Source organism: Rhea americana, unplaced genomic scaffold (genome assembly GCF_003343005.1).
Source record: "Rhea americana isolate MKP2758 unplaced genomic scaffold, rheAme1 scaffold_17, whole genome shotgun sequence".
In the NCBI taxonomy this organism is placed as follows: Eukaryota; Metazoa; Chordata; class Aves; order Rheiformes; family Rheidae; genus Rhea; species Rhea americana.
In genome coordinates, this window is record NW_028185816.1 from 4,873,291 (window position 1) to 4,893,227 (window position 19,937).

Sequence of the window (19,937 nt, forward strand, 5' to 3'; positions counted from 1 at the left end):
GAGTATGGTAAATTCTCTGGGAATTCATTTCAGGAGCTACAAAACATGAGAGAAGAAGATAAATAGAAGGTTAAAATAATTAAATGAGCCCATACCTCATTCACTTTAAGTAACCTCAAAGTACAACAGAAGAAAGGATACAAAGGTCTTAGCAAAAATCCTTTAAGTACTCTACAGAGTTTGAGAGAAATTATGTGTAGGGGGTGTGTGTAGAGCTTGTGGATATACTTTGTGGATATATTTTGTTCTGATTTCTTTAAAGAAAGCAGAAGCAGCAGCAACAACATGGAAAATATCAGAAAAAAAGTAATAAAGATAAGGAAATGGCAAATATAGCAGACTAAATAGAGGAACAAGACGGTATAACTGTTATTGTTTGCAGAGCCATTCCTGGGTCTACTTGATACATATGTGCTTCTATTGCAGAGTATCTATTTTAGAAGCTTATTGAACTTTTTATTGTGCTTTTTTAATTTAAGTACAAGAAAGCTTTCCTTTCTAAAACGAATTCATCTCTTTATCGTCTGTGAGCTGTTATTTGTCCTTGCAAGCAGAGCTTATCATCTGTTCCTGGAAAATAAGGCCATTTGCCCCTCACAGGTCTGCTGATATCAGAAAAATTTATCTACAGTTTTGTTGAGAATCAAGCAACCAGCTACTGAAGAAACTCTGAAATATTCCTTAAATAAATAAAGTCTGAGCACATCAGATTGTGACTAAAGCTCCTGAACACAGTAGGAAAAAAATACTTTAAGAAAGAGGAGCCACACAATTCAAAAAAAAAAAGGTACACATAATCATAGCAGTGTCTTCACTGCAGCACAGGCTGCAGAACCTGCCAGCAGACCTGGGAGAGCAGCATCGACCGAGCTGTATGTTGCCGTGGCTGGACAGAGGTAGCTTTAAAACAGCTATAGCGCTGGTTTTCCTTGCTTCTTTGGCTGTATCTGCCATCTTTCCCATCTGCTAGGGCTGGAGCTGGAGAGCTCTGGATAGTCAGGAGAGCTAAATTAAAGACAGCTAGGGTTACTGYTTATTACTGTAACTACAACATAAACTTGAAGACAGAAAAGGGCTTGACAGCTGAGGACATTTTGCTACATGTTTTTAGAAGTACAAAATACATCTTTCCACGTGTTTGGAAAGAGTTTAATTCACATTAGTTCAATTTAAATAATAAATAGTAATGAGCTGGACAGCAAAGTCCTAGGTCCTCAGGAGGCATTTTGCTCTAAGAAGCTGACAGCTTCCAGGAGTACTCAGGAACTATGATACAGTACGTCAGATGCTAAACTATGACTAATGAAATTTACTATCCTGGTCTAGATTTTAACTGTTCAGCTCTTCCATCTAATACCCGAATATCAAAATGCACTCAAGGAAAACAAGAGAACAAGCAGTGGCTGTGGTTCTATCGAGCTGAACTACAGTCTGTAGAAGGAGAGGGAGAGTTACTTGTTTTTTTCTTTCAATGAATGTCCAYGTATGGACAGGTAGAACCTTCCCTTAAGAAATTTCATCAGATGACAACATTGAAAGATTGGAGGGAGTCTGAATTAGGTGTTTAACACCTGCGTTTTTGCTGAATTTCTGGTATTGAGGGTATGGATAAAAGCATTAAGTTAAAGAGTTTATAGGTCTATAAAGAACTGGAAAACTAGTGGAATAAAATTCTCAAGCTACATATTAAATTATTTATGGAAAAAAATGTGGTCAATATTATGCTAGGTGAGACTATCCATCTCCAAGGTTTTTTAGTCCTTAAAATTTATCACAATATAATAAATTCATAGTGTAAACTATCAAATTTCCCTGATGTCAATATATTACTCCCATATGGTATTACAGAGTGGTGATAGGTAGAAGTATAGCTTTCAAGTGGCCTAGCTAGTCATGAGCACTTATGTCTATTGTCAGAATGCAACTAGCTGACTTGACACGGATTTCAAGCTTTTTATGATACTCATTTGKGCAGCAGTAGCTCTAGATGTTTACTAGAAATGTTTCTGTAGCTAAAATATGAAGAAAAGAAAATTGAATTAATTAAGTGTTAAAAAACAAAAGTTTTTGTTGGATCATCACAAATATAGTCAGCATCATTAAAGAAATATTTGCCAATAGAGGTATATCTATAAATAATAATTACATGTATAATTTAGATCTAAACCTGCAATTTCCATTCCTATAATGATTACTGAACTTTAATGTCTGTATTCTTACAGATCAGGCAAGTTGCAATATCTAAATATTTTGTAGTATGCAAAATTCAAGGATAGCTAGGGAGATGGGTAGATATTTAAGGATACAAATAAACATATATAGATATATGCCCCCCCCCCACACGTTTAGTTTTGACAACTGTTGAGTTTTGTATTAAAAAAATATATTTTTTTTTGGTGGAAAGTTTCTGTGGTTTTCACCAGTTTGAGAAAAATCTCTACCTTTAATAGTATTACTGCAGTTGTTATTGAAAATCTTTATTCTCCTTTCTGTATCCTTACAGTATATCCTTACCAGACTCCCGCCATTGACTGCATGACTTTAACTGCTGCCACACATCACGTGAAATATAATTTTATAAAATTATTCTTCCAAAGAAAGCGCTGATTTTAATGTGATTCCCTTTCTTTCTAAAAATTTGACCAATCTTTGGCAACCCTTAGTTCAACAACTCTTATTTCAATTTGTTTTACTAGACAAAAGAAATCTAGTTCAGTAGTCTCTTACAATTACAAACCAGTCCAGAGAAAAGTCATCATTTTGGTGTTGTTCTTGCACTTGCAGGCACTGTTCACCACCTGACATTGTCTGCTAAGTACTCATTACTTCACTTAAAGAGTGGTCCCAGCCTCTATTTCCAATCAATCTTGCCTCAGAACAACAKATCAATTTAATTAATGTAGTTAGGCAATACACACAAACATAAATAAACCTCTACAAAAAGTACTTTTCTTTGTTCTACCTTCAGAAAATATCACCAAAAGCTATTCCAGGTAGTTATTCTCCACACTAGAAAAGCAATTATGTTGACTTCTTACTCAGAAGTCTGCAAGTCTGAAGTCAAACCTGACAGCAACAGGCCAACAAGATGGGCAGATCCGTGTCAGATTGGACGGAAAAGGCTTGCTGCCTTGCAAAACATCAYCTGCTTGCTGCTTCTGAGGAAGGATGGCAGCAGGGAAGTGAAGACTGTTTAGGCTCTCTCAGCTCATCGGCTAAAACCGCCCTGACTGCCTTTACATGTTTCTTCTGCTTTTCTGTGATGCTTGAAGTTTAGAAATAATCTATCCTTCATTGTAAAGGCGAAAAACATCAAAACTTTCTTTCACATAGCTTTAAGATACTTAGGTAAGTGTATGTTTAAGATTTTTTTTTTGACTTAATAATACCTAGGAAACTGAAACAACTGAATAAACACATTATTCCAATGACAGTCTTGGTTTTCCACAGCCTTTGCACAGGAAAAAGCCGTTAGTTGTGGGATAACAAATGTTATATAACATTTCTTACATTTCAGAGCAGAAATAACACAGTGTCAGGGTACACTTTATAGGTAATAACGGCCCTTCTGAATGCACATAAGCAGCTACAGAAGTTACAGTCACAGAGACGAGCACTTGTATTTGAAGGAAGGTAAGGCCACAGAGGTCCAAGCCCCAGAAGAATTAGAGACACCAGGAAGAGTTTCAGTGAAATTGGAAATCTGCTGAAGCATAAGCGAAGTTTCAGAAATAATGAGGTCACCAAGAGAAATGCTTTTCCTTTTCCCTGACTTTTTCCCTGATTATGCCCTAAAAGAGGGTTTCTTGTTGAGTGGGAAAAAAAAGGTAAGAAGAGGTAGCCTTTTCCAAAGTTCATACACTCTAGCATCCAACTCTCTTAGTTTTTAAGCCCTTCTCATAAAGAAATCTCTGTCAATACATGGCTACAGTTACATCAGAGACCAAGACTATTATATTTTAAAGATATTAGACAATATGACTCCATAAATAATGCACAAACTTTCTCAAAATAATAATAGAAAATATTAAATATGCATTTATTTTCCACCTCCATTTGTCATCAAATTCACTTCACCTATTCAAATTGAGTATCAYCCATTTAACCTTTTAATATTTGAATAAATTGTGGCTTGATGCTAAGGGTTTTTGTTTGTTTTAATTGAATGTCCTCTTYTTCAATATATGAGAGGACATTCACTCAGACTGTGTTATCTTCCTATTGAAAATAATATAACATTTTAGATTTGTAAAACAATAAATATAAAATGAGAAGCAGTTTCATAACTCTGGGAGATATGATATGACTTCAGCGTTAGGCCAGCAGGTGATTTCTTCAATTGGTCAAAACTAAATTGCAATTGAATCCCTTGTGTTTGGCACATTCTGCTTTTCTTATGCCCGATGATTCAACGTAATATAAAATTCGATGCTACTTAATTCTTTTTTATGGTCAAAGTGCTTTGTTCTCAAGAGTCAGTCAAGAGTTAGTTGATGATATTTCTTTGTATTTTCCAAATCATTCTTTGCTCAAAGCAATGAACTTTAAAACTTAAATGCATTCCTAATGTTTCCCAATTGTCCCCATACAAATATACCATGTACAACTTTGTAACAGTGGATTAATAATACATATTATATATAGGGTCAGGACATTAATAATTATCATTAATGCATCCTTGAGTAGCTGAATTCTTTTGGAAGTACTCTCACAATKACATTCAAGCTGGTAAGCCACTTAAAATGATCAATTACCTCATCTGCACATTTTATAGATTCTTTTACACCTAACATATTGTTCGAAAAAAATTAATTCTAATAAATCTTAAAATTTGTTCACTAATGTGCAACTGCACAGGCGTATACACTTTCTTTTCCATTTTTCTCATCAAAAAATGGAGCATTACAATAGCAGCCTACATATACATTTTTTTTATATATATATATATATAGATAGATAGATCATGTAACAAAGATGTCAGTTAGGAAAGTTGTAAGATAAAACTGTGTTATCATCTTTCTGCTAAATGCAACAAAAATGAGAAATACTGTGCATATCCCCAATCATCTGAGCTACCACCAGAAAAGAAAAATTGTTGAAAAAGATCATTACTTGCTATAAGACATGAGTAGGGGAGGGGAAACACATCTAAAATAATAACATTTGAAATATAAGTTAGGAGATACCATTTTCTTTCTACCTTTTCACAAAGAGAAAAGAAAATTTGTCCAAAACAGCAAAGCCTAAGCTGTTCTAGCACTGGGAGCTGTTTTCAGACTCAAGCAGAACTTGGGAAGATGGACAGCTATAAACTCTTTGTTAATCCCTGGGCCCATTAGCAAATCTATTAGCTATACCTAAGGGCCTGTTTTGAAGTTATTTAACATCTCTATAGAAATTTAAATTTAATCTGGTCACATCACTATTCCACCATTATCAAACAGTAATTCACAGTATTTTTATGACAAATTAYGTACTAGATTGAGCAAGACTTTACCGAAACATGCAGTAAGTAAAGATATTAATTAAAAACAGGATATTCTCTGGAGTCCTTCRTGCAAAGGCAAATCAGCCAGAAAGAGTGGTAATAAGTGGTTACCAGTTCCTTCCTCATCCCATTAGCCCRTTACTAATTTTAGAGTCCTGGGAACCCTGGGGTAATACCAGTAATTCCTACTTAGATAGTATTTTTACTCAGTATAAATTATGATGGAACATTTGGCTATTTGCACTGTGTCAAAGAGTGAGGTCAAACAGGTAATCTACAAAGTGAAGGCAATTATGAAGATCGTGCCATGACAGCTTGAACGAGAACGATAATGGCTTACAATATGGGCTAAATAAGAGATTTCAGGGGCCTTTTCCCCCCCATTTCCCTTGATTATACTCAGTTGGAAAAAACCTCTAGCACTAATTTACTATCAAGATAATGTGCTATTAATGAAGACTTCTTTAAAGTGAGCAATAAAATCAAACAGCTTCACCTTTCAATTTAATCTGTGGTGTTAAACGGTTTCCAGTACATAATAAAAGTCTATTAAAAATTAGTCACTGAAGAACAAGGACTAGACGTGTAGAAGTTTTCTGAGAAAATAGGATAAACACACTCATACTGAAGTAGATTCATACAATGAAACAAGGGATACAAGGAGGAGTTGTCATTCTGGTATGAATCATTCAATGATGATTCATTACAGGRAAAATAATACAAGACTATAGCTGGCATCTATTTGATTGTAATGAGATTAAATCTGTAAGCCTACAGAGAGACACAAAAAGCCAAAGAGGAGAGACTTCCATGAAGAGATAGGTTATGCTAGCCATGCTCCTGCAATTAAATTACACATTTTTTATTTTTAAAAACAATTTTCTTACTACATTAACCTTACACATACTATTAGTACCTGAATTTTCCATGGCAAGTAGATGGATACACATATTCCTTACTTTCTTTGAAATTACCTTGTAAAACAATGCATAGTGTCATTTTTCAATGCTATTTTATCCTCATCACGTTTATGTGTTAAGAAAGGGTTATATGATTGTATGTCATTATCACATATTACCAAACGTGGCTGACTCTGCATTTAGTAATTGTCTTTTTCTAATTACRGTTTCCCCATCCCAGTGCTGAATGCAATGAACTGCAGGTCACTGAAATGGCAGGTGTCATTGATATCTCATTAACTAGCTGAAGCAAAGTTGGAGGAACCAGAAGTGGAAGAGCACAAAGGTGCGCCAGAGGCAGCCTTTCCGAGGCTTCGATACCGTTCTAAGAGAGCACAAATCAGTGCACTGCCCTGGACATTCTTACTGCTTACTTATAGCTGACCACAGGTATGTTATTTCGTGACTTTAGTTTCAAGCTGCTTCTCTAACAAGGTCATGAGGCTACACACTAAATTTTTTGCCTCAGCTGTGAGCATACAGTCAATTTCCAATGAAAYTTGAACACACTCCATATGACATCTGCATTAGTCTTTAATATCCTAGAGTTCACTTAAATGAAAGAATAGCTTTGCTCCATGCTTTCTCCCCTCTTCCCCCCAAGGTTACATAGAATTTTCATTAAGCACCACAGCAAAGAAAGTAGGCTTCATTTTTTATTTAAAATCCACCATTCATTGTTTCAGATCTCTTACATTTTACGCCCTTTTTGAAACAGGCCCTTTAACAAAGTTGCTTCTCTGACCAGAAAGTGAGAAAACTGTCATCCTTCCTTCCCCTTTAAGAACATTTTTTAAGCTTAACATACTATAAAGTTCCCCTACATCATTCTAACAGGGRAATTAATAGAATGCTTATTTTTCAGATCAAAGGAGCATGGCCTACAGTACTTTATCTTTTCTGGATTTTTACACCCAGTGTATGCGGGAATCCACAATATTCACCATATTTGAGGCAGAAACAAGAGCTCCCTGCAGCTGTYGATACAAGGAAAGGCAACTCTTCTAGAAGATAATTAAAGTAAATTTTTATCCTTGTATTTTCTTGAGATCTTTAAAGGCTTTAAAAACGCATGCAATACTGCAACACTTACTCCGCTTTCAGTCTATAATAGTACGTATAGGTGTTACGGTCAAGGATAGTTCTCATTCTTAACCARTCTGTCATTTCTACATTGAGACTAGGACACTGCTGTGGTGTCCCTAGGTAGTCGTTCTTTCAAGCTATCTACAACAGGGAAGGGGTTGCTACTTTCTTCTTACCAGTCCGAAACTCTTGGGTATTTCCAAGACAAATACGGCACTTCATCAAATGCACAAAAAACACTGGGAATTTATAATGAAAGAATTCACCTGGGGAACATATGCAACAGTGTTTTTGCATCTGGAAAAAACACTGCAGAGCAAACAAACCACTATTATTYTGATATCCCAGTCATGGCATTCCCCATTATTTGTATGTTCCTCTTTGCTGCTGGACGCAGAGGCTTTTTCTGTGTTTAACTTGTGGTTCAGCTTGCCATTAGTTTTCCAGAATGTTACTGAAGCTCATTTTGTTGCTTTGGGGACATAGGTATATTTACACTGCACAGTCAAAGATGTTTGAATGACACCTACCATTATAAAATTGTGTTCCAAGTATAACGTTAACTTCAATTAAAAAAATGCATTAGAACAAATGCAGGCAGAAAACATTCCACATATAATTAGAAGAGACCTATAACTTCACAGATTTTTTTGTTACATCAAGATACAGTTAGAGCAGGAAATGCCTCAAAGGAAGTCAGTTCCAGTACTCTGATTCACAACGTACACTGGCCTACATATCCCAATGCATGTATTCGAGTAAAAGCTACAATTCTCATCAGTTAGAAATATTCTTGAAGTACTTAAATGCCTGCAAAGTTCTGAATCCTTAGAAATCCATCTGGAGGTTCTGTAGGAGAGCACAGTTTTAGTCCTCGTTCTTCCCATCATTTCCTTTTCTTTCTTCATGCCCTCCAGAATGGGAATGAAGAAAGAAAATGGCTACAAAAGCCAGATCTGCCATCTCTATGCTAATTTAGAAATATTTTCCACCAATAGAATATGGAATGGTCACCTGCTGCTATATTACAGTACAAAAGAAAATATATTAATTTAATTGCCAACATCCTAGAAAGTTAAAGACCACACAGCTCAGGATTAATGACCAACCTTCTGATTATGCTTGGCTTCCTCTGCGTATTAAGTGTCACTGCACTCATAAGCACAGAGCCTTAAATTCATTCATAATGGTAAATGCTTTTGCCACTTACATCAGAATTAGGATGAGTGCTCATAGTAAAATGGGTTTGGTCTGACATATTAGTGCCAATTTCAAATGGTAAATTCCATAGTTTACATTCTTTTAAAATGTAAAGATTAACAACTCGTTTAATGTATGCCACAACACATACCCCAGATTGTAACTGCTTTTTATCACTTTTAGGGAACTCTTTCTATGGCTTAAATGTAAAAATTTCCTGTTACTAACCACTACTCCAAATCCCAGAGCTATCCACATCAACAGCAGTTTTATTCTGATTTATGTTTCTTTAAATCACCGTCTCCAGAAAGACCGAAATACATCAACAGCAAATTAAGTTTTCAGATGAACCTTCACAAGAAATTTGGCAATTTTCTTGCCTAATTAACCTTTCTACACCGTGTTTTTGTTTTCAATATCATCTCTAACAAACACTATGAGGGAAGATGCTAAAAGAACCTTAGATATTATAGTTACCAGCTATGAATACAAATATATGATCTACTTATTTGCACTTTTTAACAAGATTCTATCCCAATCCCAGGCATGATTGCCATCAGGTGATAAAGATGCACTGTACAATGTACTCTTTAATTATAACTTTAAAATAAATTTGACTTTTTAGAAAGCATTTTGAGGCTGGGCAGAGGTAGGACACTGATCAGGCAAAGTATTGTTTCTTTCCTAAAGGTTAAACTGCTGCTTATCAGACAGGGAAAGGTACATAAGCATTGCTCATCAAAAGTTCCCATTTTCACCTACAAAACCACATTTAGTTGATCATATTACATATACCTAAAAATAACAGAGTCTACTATGTTCACGCAAACATTCATGCAAATCTAACAAAAAGAAAAAGCTACACATGCATAGTTGGAGCTAGCTGGGTAAGAGGAAGGCAAACCCAGGAACAGATACATAAGAAGAGATGTCATTAAAAAAAAACCAAACTTCCATAATACAGGTCAGATGTAGAGGGTATACTATAACAGACTATAATTCTGGAACGACTATGATTCCCTGACAACCTATTTCCCAGTAGCAGATTTCAGTTGTTTTATAATCACAGATAATGCACAGATTTACAATAATGAGGTGTCAGTGTGTGGACGAGCAGGGCTGCAAACGGTTATTTTCTGAGGCATTTTCATGGCATGTGCCAAGTGCAGAGAAACGTAAGCTGTGCCTATTAGAGAGGTAGTATCACTTACTCAGGCATTTGGACACAGCAGACTAATTGCTGATTCTTAAAAGACTGTAGCAGGGAATATTAAATACAAGATTTATATGATATTGAAAAAGATGGAAGAGTATCTTGTTTTTCAGTCAAAATATCAGACGTCTAATGCTAATCTTAGACCCAGCRGCTCAAATGCTCTGTAGTCCCTTTGTTGCACCGCAGTAATATCTGCAAAGCCAAGGAGAGATCAAACGCGTCAGACCCTTTGACCCTGTACTGCACATTAAAGCCAGGCACAGCAGCTTGTGAGACCTGATCTTTGAGCACGCCTATGTTTTCATGACAGAGGCACAAACATTTCCAGTCTGAAAAGAGGGATGATAAAAACAGAACGGACAATTCTACAAGTCACATTAATAAGGAAAAATGTGCTGCTATGGTCTCTGGGTACAGCTCAGTCTGCAGGACCCAAAGGAAGAGTCCATTCTCCTGCAGAACACGGAGTGTGTGACCTTAATTTAAATGAGCGCTGATGTAATATTACCTTGCAATTTAATTAAATAATACACTGCTTTGTTTCTGGAGGTGACAATATTTGGAAAGGAAAGCTTCTTACTATATAATAGTTATCAAGGAACCTACAATCCTTATTGCAAGACTAGCGAGGTGAGATCCAGATTCCTAACAAATTTGCACTTTCCATAATTATATTCTGTTTACTCAAGCTACATTTCAATATTAATTACATACAGAAAGATTCACTTTTTTTTGTAATGATTGTAATGACACTGCATATTAATAGCTGCTATATAGAAACTACAAATTGATTACCAGTAGCAATGACTAAGTAATTCCTAATTACATTTCAAGAAAGTGTTTTAAGGCTATTGGAATTTAAGGGGCACATTAATTTGTTCTTCAGTTATCCTTTCATAAAGCTTTCATTTTTATTTGAAATCACAAGTTTGTTCCAGATCTATACAGTCAAATTCAAGAGCAAAATACAATCCTGTAGCTAGAAATTACCAGGATAGTTGTTAATCACTACGATTCTTGATTTTATTAAAATTTTTTAATGACAAAGCACTTCTTATCAAGCTCTGTATCATTTTAACATTTTAGTCAGAAACTTTACAAGTTGAAGATCTGTGTGACTCATGGAAAAAAAAAAMCCCAAAGCAAAAAATTATTTCTAACAGTATAAACACATAGAAAAATATTATAAATTATTTCAGTACAACTTGAATATAAAATTGTCCATTTTAGAGATGGAAAAAGTGAGTTACAGAGTCAAAGGAAATCTCCAAAGCAAAGACTCCAAAGCAAAAGTGGAAGGCAGGTGTTCTTTGTCTTTACTAACACTATGCTTGATCCCTGACCTGCTCCTAAGCCCTGCCTGCAGTATCTTGAAAAACAGGATCAGAGATAGCCTGGTTTGCCTTGAGCAAGATGCTGTTCTGAAAGTTGTTTCTAACTGCATTAGATCCCTGAGGACCAGAATGGGCAGAAGAACAAGTCAATCAGTGTACAAAAGTTCAACCATAAAACATATCTGTTTTAGCTTTCTGGCTTTTTCCCAAGCTGCCCTTCGCATTTCTTAGGTATCTTACACGACTGGAGTATTTTCTATGTCCTRTTATCAATTTCATTCAGATTCTTTCTGCAGACTAAGGGAAATAGATGTAAAGAGATTCCTTCACTTTGGGTCTCCCAGACTGTTTTAGGTTTCAGTATCAGTTGTTTTTCATTTTTTCACTAAAACCACAGCAAATAGAAACTGTTTTAGTATTTAGTACTGTATTACCACAAACACATTGTCAGCGCCCAGTARGTAAATGCTGCTATGAATTAGCATCCTCACTTATTCCAGCTGCAGACTTATCCTCCTTGTAAATATGCTGTGCAGACATGGTTCATTTACCAAGTGACGAACAGAATTTGTTCCTTAACAAGRAAAGTAGCTGTTTCCCAACTTCTTTAAAGTTTACTGACATCAGAAACAGGCTTAGAATTATCCTCAAAATTCATCCTAATCTTTCAATGAATTTAAAATCCTCCTTAGTTCCAGTTTGAYGTTCTTACAGGGCAAACTCACAAGAATGTTTAAAAAAGAGAAAAAGCAAGGGAGAAACCATACCTTAGTGCTTGTCCCTTGAAAAGGGACTTTTGAGCCCTTTGCCACGGGGGCCGTCAGCTTCTCTGCTGGTTTTGCAGGGATCAGATTCCTGGTRGGAGGCTTATTGTGCAGAACAGAAGACAGGCAAAGCTGTACAGTCTCCTTCAGAGCTTTCAGCTGCGACTCCTGGGGAGAAGAAGAAATCATCAGATCTCAAAAGATGTGTTATCATCACCAGAACGGCTTGCTTTCTCTCTCTGCATTAAACCACACATTCAGGAAAAGTTACTTTTTTTTTTTTTTTTAATTAAACAAAGAAATTAAGGCAATCTAATGCATTTTTTTAAAACACGATTACCAGCTAGCTTACTGTGCATTACACATCAAACTGCCTGGGAAGTTATTGCCTTTCATTCATGCAATTTTATCCATATTCATTATTATGAAGACTTATTCAATATTATTTAATCTTAAAAAGAACATAAATACAATCTACCAAACACTATAGTGTTCAGACTTGTACATTTAATAGTTAGTAGATGCACTACTAACTTTAGTATTTACCAGTATTGCAAAGACATACACTTCCATKTAATTTAGCATCCTTCAGAATAATTAGTGTTTTCACACATTATAAAGATTTATTTTAATCCAACAAAAAGATGATTTCCCTCATGCACATACATGTACACATTGTACTGTTGCACCGTATAATAAACAAGCCATTGTCTGACTTTCATTTTATTAAAAATATCATTGTCCATATCCATTACTGTCCATAAAGTAGAACCAAAACTTAAATGGTGAATAAGCTGCCACTCTCACAAYGTCTACAAGACAGCACTTGCAACTGCAGTTAAAACACTGCCGTTTTACTCCCAGTAATGCAAAAGGATATATTAATGAGAATAGCAGTCTGCCACTGAAATAAGTAGAGACGTAAGGACAGTAACACAACTATGGCATTCAGGAAATCTAGCTTTAAATCTTTGCTCTATCACAGCAAGTCCCTTAGAGTCAAATGTCAGCAGCTGAGATAACTTACAGTCATTTCAGTRGGAGTTTGGCAAAACTCTTCCTTAAAAAATCTTGCCCTTATTCCTTGTATTAGTCTTGTGTCTATAAATACAGAATACTAGCACATCGCTAGCTTCCAAGACTTTTTGAAGACACACAGTTCAAAGCTTGTGAGTATATCATCGAAAGAATATATGTGTATGTAAAATATTACATACTACCTATGTAAAATAATATATATACACATATCATAAAATATTTCACAGCTACATCAATATGAATCTTAAGCAATGGTACTTCAGTAAGACACCAAATCTTGTTTTAATTTATTTGTTAAATAATTATTTCTTGAACATGACATTATTCTGTGTTTTATGTCAGAAAACAAACTTCCATTGAATTGGAGCTAGGGAACATATCATATAACTGGGCCAATCTGGAAGAGAACCAGTCTGTATTAAAAACAACCACCTTCTTCCCTCCCCTCCTCCYCCCGAACAAAAATACCCCCCAACACACACACAAATTGATAGGGTAACTTTCAATAGTAAGGCCAAAGACTACCTCAAAAATACTATTCATACACAGTACAATAAAGGAAACGTAAGAAATAAGAGATGGAAAGGAGCTCATTTGTCTGTAAGCAGAGCATCTTTCTCATAAGACGTGTTTGACGAGGAGAAACGTTTTGTCATCAAAGAGGACACTGTGAGTGAGTACTCATAAAAATGTATGAACCATGAGTCAGAGTAAGATGTGCCTGACATCTCGGCATCCTTGAGCGTTCCCACACCTGCACGTGTACGCCTTGGCTCCTGATGCTCTACCATCAGACAGCCACCGAGAGGCTCTGGATGATGAGCGGCTGCTTCTGTGAACAGGGAAAGGACTCTTCTTGCACAAGGGAATAAGTCTCTTGATTCCAGGAAAAAGTTCAGCTGAGATTGGGTCCTCTGAAGTCATATTCCTCCCTTCCCCAAATCCTCCTACAAAACATTAGTCTTCTCATCCTCATCCTCCTGCCCTGCCCTCTGCAACCTCCTCTGCCTCGGCAACTACATTATATTTTGCTGATCCAAAAGGTGAAAGTAGAATATATTATTTTGCTTTCATCCTGGAGGCAGCAAAGTTCAAACCTGACCAYGCTGCTGCGAGACCTCTAGGTTGTCGGCATGAAATAAACTTAAGGAAACACAACTGGAACCAAGGACATCATTTCACCAAGTTCTGACAAATCTTTGAAATATCTGACTGCTTGTTGGTCACAACAGGCAGTTTGCCAGTCAGAATACTGCCAACATCTGATTGATACATGTTTTTGTATTTGCCAGATCTGTTTATATTCTTGTTACATTGCTGAATTCCAGATACAATAATTTGTGCAGAATGCAAAATGCAAAAAAGGTCAGTCTTTTCTGGGTTCATCGCCAGCACTAGAAAATTSTTGTAGTGTAAATATACTTACGTGAAATACTAAGTCCACTATCAGCATGAACAACTTAAGAAGAATATTTAACAGAAAGGTCTGAGATCATTGAAAAATACAACAAAATATCCATTTAAAGGCACAGCTTGAGACTCAATGGCTCTATTTTTCATTTCAAACACAGTTCGTGTTCCAAAAGTGTACACTGCTTTGCATGTTGTTTCCATTCCTTTAGCTAACACTGTCCAAACAGTTGAGTAAGTCTCCACTGAAGATATGGATGGACCATTGGCTGTCCCTAACTTGTGTTAGTTCATGCAGAAACGCTCTCAAGCAGGATGTAAAGGTGCTTGCAACTGAAATGGTCTTATTACTCTGCAGTTAGAGCCAGCCAAGCGTGGGCACTTTTAGTGTCACAAAACTATCTCACAATTCCACTGATATGAACTTCATCTTTCTCCTTTCATTTGCGTTGCTTTTTCAACTCCCTTTCCCGTCTCTATTACCACTGCATTTTCACAGCATGTGAGCAATGATGCCATCCAAAGAACATCTCGACGATAATTTGCCAGAAYGTGACACTAGCCTTCCGGTCAACCAATTTACAGAACTGAAATTGTGCCCTAAATTATAATCCTATTTTATTTAATAGGAAAGAAAGAGAGAACCAGAGAAGTCAATTGGCTTTGGTGTAATCCCCTTTTAATTTGCAGACTGCATTCCTCAACCATATTCTCATTAAAAGTTCCTGAAGTCAAATATTCTTTGCCTTCTCTTTCATAGCTGTCTGCATTATAATGAASAGCTATATTTTAGAAGGTATTCCTGCAAGCATTGTTCTGCGTCTGACTATGTGCATGCAAAGGAGGAACACGCTTAATTTTTAGATTAATTTGTGGAGCAGATCAGTTCAGTGTACTGTAGCAAGAAACACATGATACACCACCGGAAATTCAGCACACAGGTTTGGGTAGTTGCTACTGTGAGCACCACTTACATGGGTGACATTTTGCAACGCTGGAGGTAAACTCTCAGCTAAGAGGATGACTTCAGTGAGTGTAGCACTGAAGATCAAAATAAAATGCTTTAGTATAAGGTGTGTACAAATATATATATGTGTGTGTATAAATACATATATGTATGTATTTTGTGTATGTGTGTGGTATATATAAAAATATATTCTTTCTAAAAAAATTCCAGTAGAACCTGAAAATCTCAGAAAACCAAACATAAAAACAAATCTTTAGTAGTATGTTGAGTTTTTTTCCTGTCCTTTCAATTCCATCTTTTGGCAGACATCATCATTATTTAAAAGCAAAACAATCATGTCAATTTACCAAAAACAACCATAAGAAATGTACACATAAAAGCTCTAAGTGTTAAAAATTTGGAATTCCTATTTCTTGGGGGAAAAAAAAGAAAAACACAGAATAATTTTAACTGAGAATTAGGAATGATATTCTAATTTTGTTTAAACGGTTAATTTTGACAGTCATAAGAGTCCAAAATAGGTTTCTCAACAACACTTTCTCCTTAAAAGACCTCAGAAATTCAAATTCAGAATTGGTGTTCTACTGAGACTACTCCATTCTCAGTATTTTATTTCGTTCAGTAAAGAGCTGAAATTGAAACATTAGAGACGTTATCAAGATATATATTTCTCAAGAATTTAATGGAAAGATTGAAACGCTTTTGGATCAACCATTTATCGTCAGAAAATGTTATCCAAAAATTAAGACCTGTAAGTCAAAATTCGTAAGACTGGACTCTCAACATACAAGAACAGTTGGCAAAAAAAAAAAAAAAAAAAAAATCAAAATCCCTTCAGTTTCCTTTGCCTTCCAGTTCCATACCAGCTGGGGCCACTGCTCTGTGTTCAGGGGACAGCACGTTTTTTCTCCACGTACCTGCCTGCTGGGAAGGAAAGCAACCCTTGCTCCCCTCAGATGCAGCTGGGCACCCGAGGTTTCTCAAACCACCGCCCTGCAGCATCACGTTTTCTCCCCAGCCTCCCTACGTCYAGAAGAACGTGTCACTGCTGCGCACAGGCGCACGTGCGTCATGTTTTGCCTCCCTGCCCCGTTCCCCACCGCCTCCCCGTCGCGAGYGGGCCGTGCTCCGCAGGCAGACGACGCAGATTCCTGCGGCCCTTTCCATCTCTACAGATCTATGTATTTCTGTAGTGCATCTTACTTGGAACCATGACTAAATCTCAAACAAAGTTTCTTGCCAAATTCATTGCCCTCCACTTTGCAATTACGCTTAACTTCCTGTTTTATAATTATGCCCACCAAATCAATGCAATTACTCCCATGTACATGCAGTTAAGTATGCATCTAAATCTTTGCAAGACTTTCATTTGTTTTTGTTAAATTACACTGAAATATTCATAGCCAATAAACACGTTTACGTCATGTTATACTTACTTTGTCAAGGGCTGCCTTTTCCAATTCATCTTTTGCAACTGCTAGTTTTTGCTCCAGATCCGTCAGCTGTTGTGCCTGTGGGAATAAACAAGAAAAAGATGATACAATCTACAGCATAAGCTTTTTCCCATAATTTTTCATGTAGTGCCTGTGAGAAAGGAAAGGATTTAAATTTACAAATAATGTATATGAATTAGGTCAGAATTCCTTGCCAAACAACCAGGCCTCAAGGGATACTTTTTTCCTGAGAAAAAGTGTATTTCTATGTGGGAACTGGGCTCAAATCTCTTCCATTTAARTGAATGCAAGTTTACTCTTTATTTTCAAAGTCAGTAAGAAAAATAATTCCAGCCGTATTTATAATAATACCACTTTGACTTTTCCAAAGCAGGCTAACAGTTTAAGTTCCTTTTTTTTTTTTTCATTTATCTAATCTTCCATTGGCAATTTGAAACACTATTTTTTAGTTTTAAGCATTGAGATGTTAACATTAATGTTAGCCAGAGAAATTAGAATATATCCAAGCATTCATGCATGCAGACTCCTCATAAAAGGCTACTGGGCTGTCTACTGGTAGGTAAGGCGTTAACTCCAGACTGTTTCGCCATCTCCTTCCCTGAAGATATGAAAGCAAAAATCCGCAAGACCAGTTAATTACGCAGCTACAGAGTGAGAYTGCATGTTGGGAGATTTGGGTTTGAAGTCAGGGTCAGGCAACTAGTCTGAACCATACTCAGAAGGACTGTTTGCTTTTTATTTTATATCAAATTATTTTCTTTTACATTCCTTCAGGAGGAGATCTGGCTTCTCACAATATATAGGCAACATATGGAACGCAAGGATTTGTGAGATACTCTTAAAACTCAGTAAATAAAGGCAACGATTGTCTCTCTTTTTCCCTTCCCTAGAAACAAGATAAAATTAAATAGAATTTTTCCKTTAAGGAGATGCATCCTCTGCAAGAACTCTGTGTTTTAAGGAAGTAGGAGCTCTCTGCTTCCTGTAATATCATGTAATAGAACATTATCATGCAACCAAAAGGAATAAATTACAGTTTTCTTTTACTGTTGTACTTCCAAAAAATATAGCTCACTAGCTTTTTCTTGCTTATGAATGAAGAACAGAGAAAGACACTGAACTAACTAGTTCTCCTTCCTGTCTGAAACACTAGTTAGGTAATGCACATTTTTTGCATACAAAATAGTTAGATAAGGTTCTAATTTATCAGTTAGAAAGAACATCAAATTTTAAATATTTGCAAGCACCAATTCCCCTTCCCTCACCGCCTCCTCTCCAGCCGGGAGAGGACACCAGCACATACAGTTCTCATGTACAGCTTACGGAGGACTGCAGTCCTCAGTATCTACATCAGGTAACATTTATTAGCATTAGACCTAGGCTGTACTGAAAGCTTATGTATAGGCTGATAAAATGACAAAAGCCTGGCATGTAGAGTTTCCTGCCCATGTAAAGAATTTACTTGTACTTTGAGACTGGATTAGACACTTATCTGTGGATTTTCATGAATATTCAGTTTCATTAGCCAAAACACATATATTACTAAAAATAGTTATAAAATAACACACATAATAAGCATGGTCTCAATCACTGTTTGAAAGACTAAACAGCAAACTTGGCTATATATGACACAGAGACAGTTCTCACTGATAGTACAATAATAATTTCTCACATCRTTAACATTTTAATTATTATAAATATTTTACTACAGTACAGTTGTACAAATTAATACGTTTTCATTAATAAGAAATTACATTTAAAACTAGTATATAGAGTTAAACAATTTCAWTTGCCATTTAAAATTTAATTATATAAAATAATATTTTCTTGATAAATGAAAAGCCAGGACAGTATCTCTGAGGCTGTGTATTACTAAAAGATCAGAATTACGTGGAGGATGATTGATTTTCACAAGGTATGGGCTGGACGACCAGACCGCTTTTTCATTCAGCATGACCTATGTTGTGGTTCRAATCAGYGGAACACTAGGGCTAAAGCTATGCATTTCAGATGCTATGTAATATACTGTACTCAGTGCAACTGCAACTATATGGGGGSAAAAACAACAACAACAACAAACAAGGTGAAGGCAAAGCATTCAGCTTCACTAAGTGGTGCCGTGCCTGCCATTCACAATCCTTCTTAGAAGGAGGATCGTTAATCCAATACATTGTAACCGCGCCACTCACATCAAGTAAAATATTTCCAGTTTCTGATGAAAAGGTATTCTTCTAAAAGGACTGGCTAATACCTATTAACAAACTCTTTTTGAACTAATCAGTTATCAAGCCCCATACATACTCCTAGTACTACAGTAATATTTTGATAGACTGATTCTATTTATATCTTTCACGTAAATTTATTTTAACCACAGATTACTGAGACAATAGGCCAATAGGTGATATCAATCCAAGTAACATGAAGTAACAATAAAATCTTTTCATTATTTTTTTTTGTTTGAAATAGTGAACTGTTCACTTAGAAATTGTACTATTTACATCTTAGTGCCAAGACTGTAGAATAATCAATTTTGGGGGCAAATTTTCAAAATCGTCCATCCAACCTGAAGTCATATTGCAGCAGTTTCACTGCTATTTTAATTAAAAAGATTTTTAGAGTCTAAATCCATTAACATAGCTTTGACACTGAATAAAAAACAAGGCTCATTTCAATAAGGATCAGAAGTTCTTCGATGAATACAGTCCAAGAAAACAAAAACTTTTAAGTTTCTCTTTGGTATTCTTGAAGAATCAGGTCCTTATAGAGGAAATAATGAGATAAATCAGTTTTTCATTCTCTAAAAGAATTCATTGAGCAACTAATGTCAGTGAAATAACTTTATTAACTCAAACAGATGTGCTTATCTTGAGCTGAGATGTACAAGTTTCTCTCTCAAAGTCAAAGTCACACCAGCAGCAATGAAGGAGCGGGTGAGGACTCCATTCCAGTCCTGGAATAATTAAGGGTCATTTCATATCATGAGTGACTAGGATCAACTGTATGGATATTACAAAAATAGCA

The 19,937-nt window shown here is 36.0% G+C and overlaps 1 protein-coding gene across 2 annotated transcripts in view; it reads right to left on the reverse strand.

Annotated features, from left to right (window-relative positions):
- The window catches only part of LUZP2 (leucine zipper protein 2), a 182,012-nt gene that overhangs the window by 26,926 nt on the left and 135,149 nt on the right, over window positions 1-19,937 (reverse strand). For both annotated transcript variants that reach the window (XM_085300808.1, XM_085300807.1), the window contains exons 8-9: window positions 16,899-16,973; window positions 12,051-12,215 (exon numbers count right to left, since the gene is read on the reverse strand). In XM_085300808.1, coding sequence (XP_085156934.1) covers window positions 12,051-12,215; window positions 16,899-16,973 — 240 coding nt within the window. The remainder of the gene's footprint in view (window positions 1-12,050; window positions 12,216-16,898; window positions 16,974-19,937) is intronic.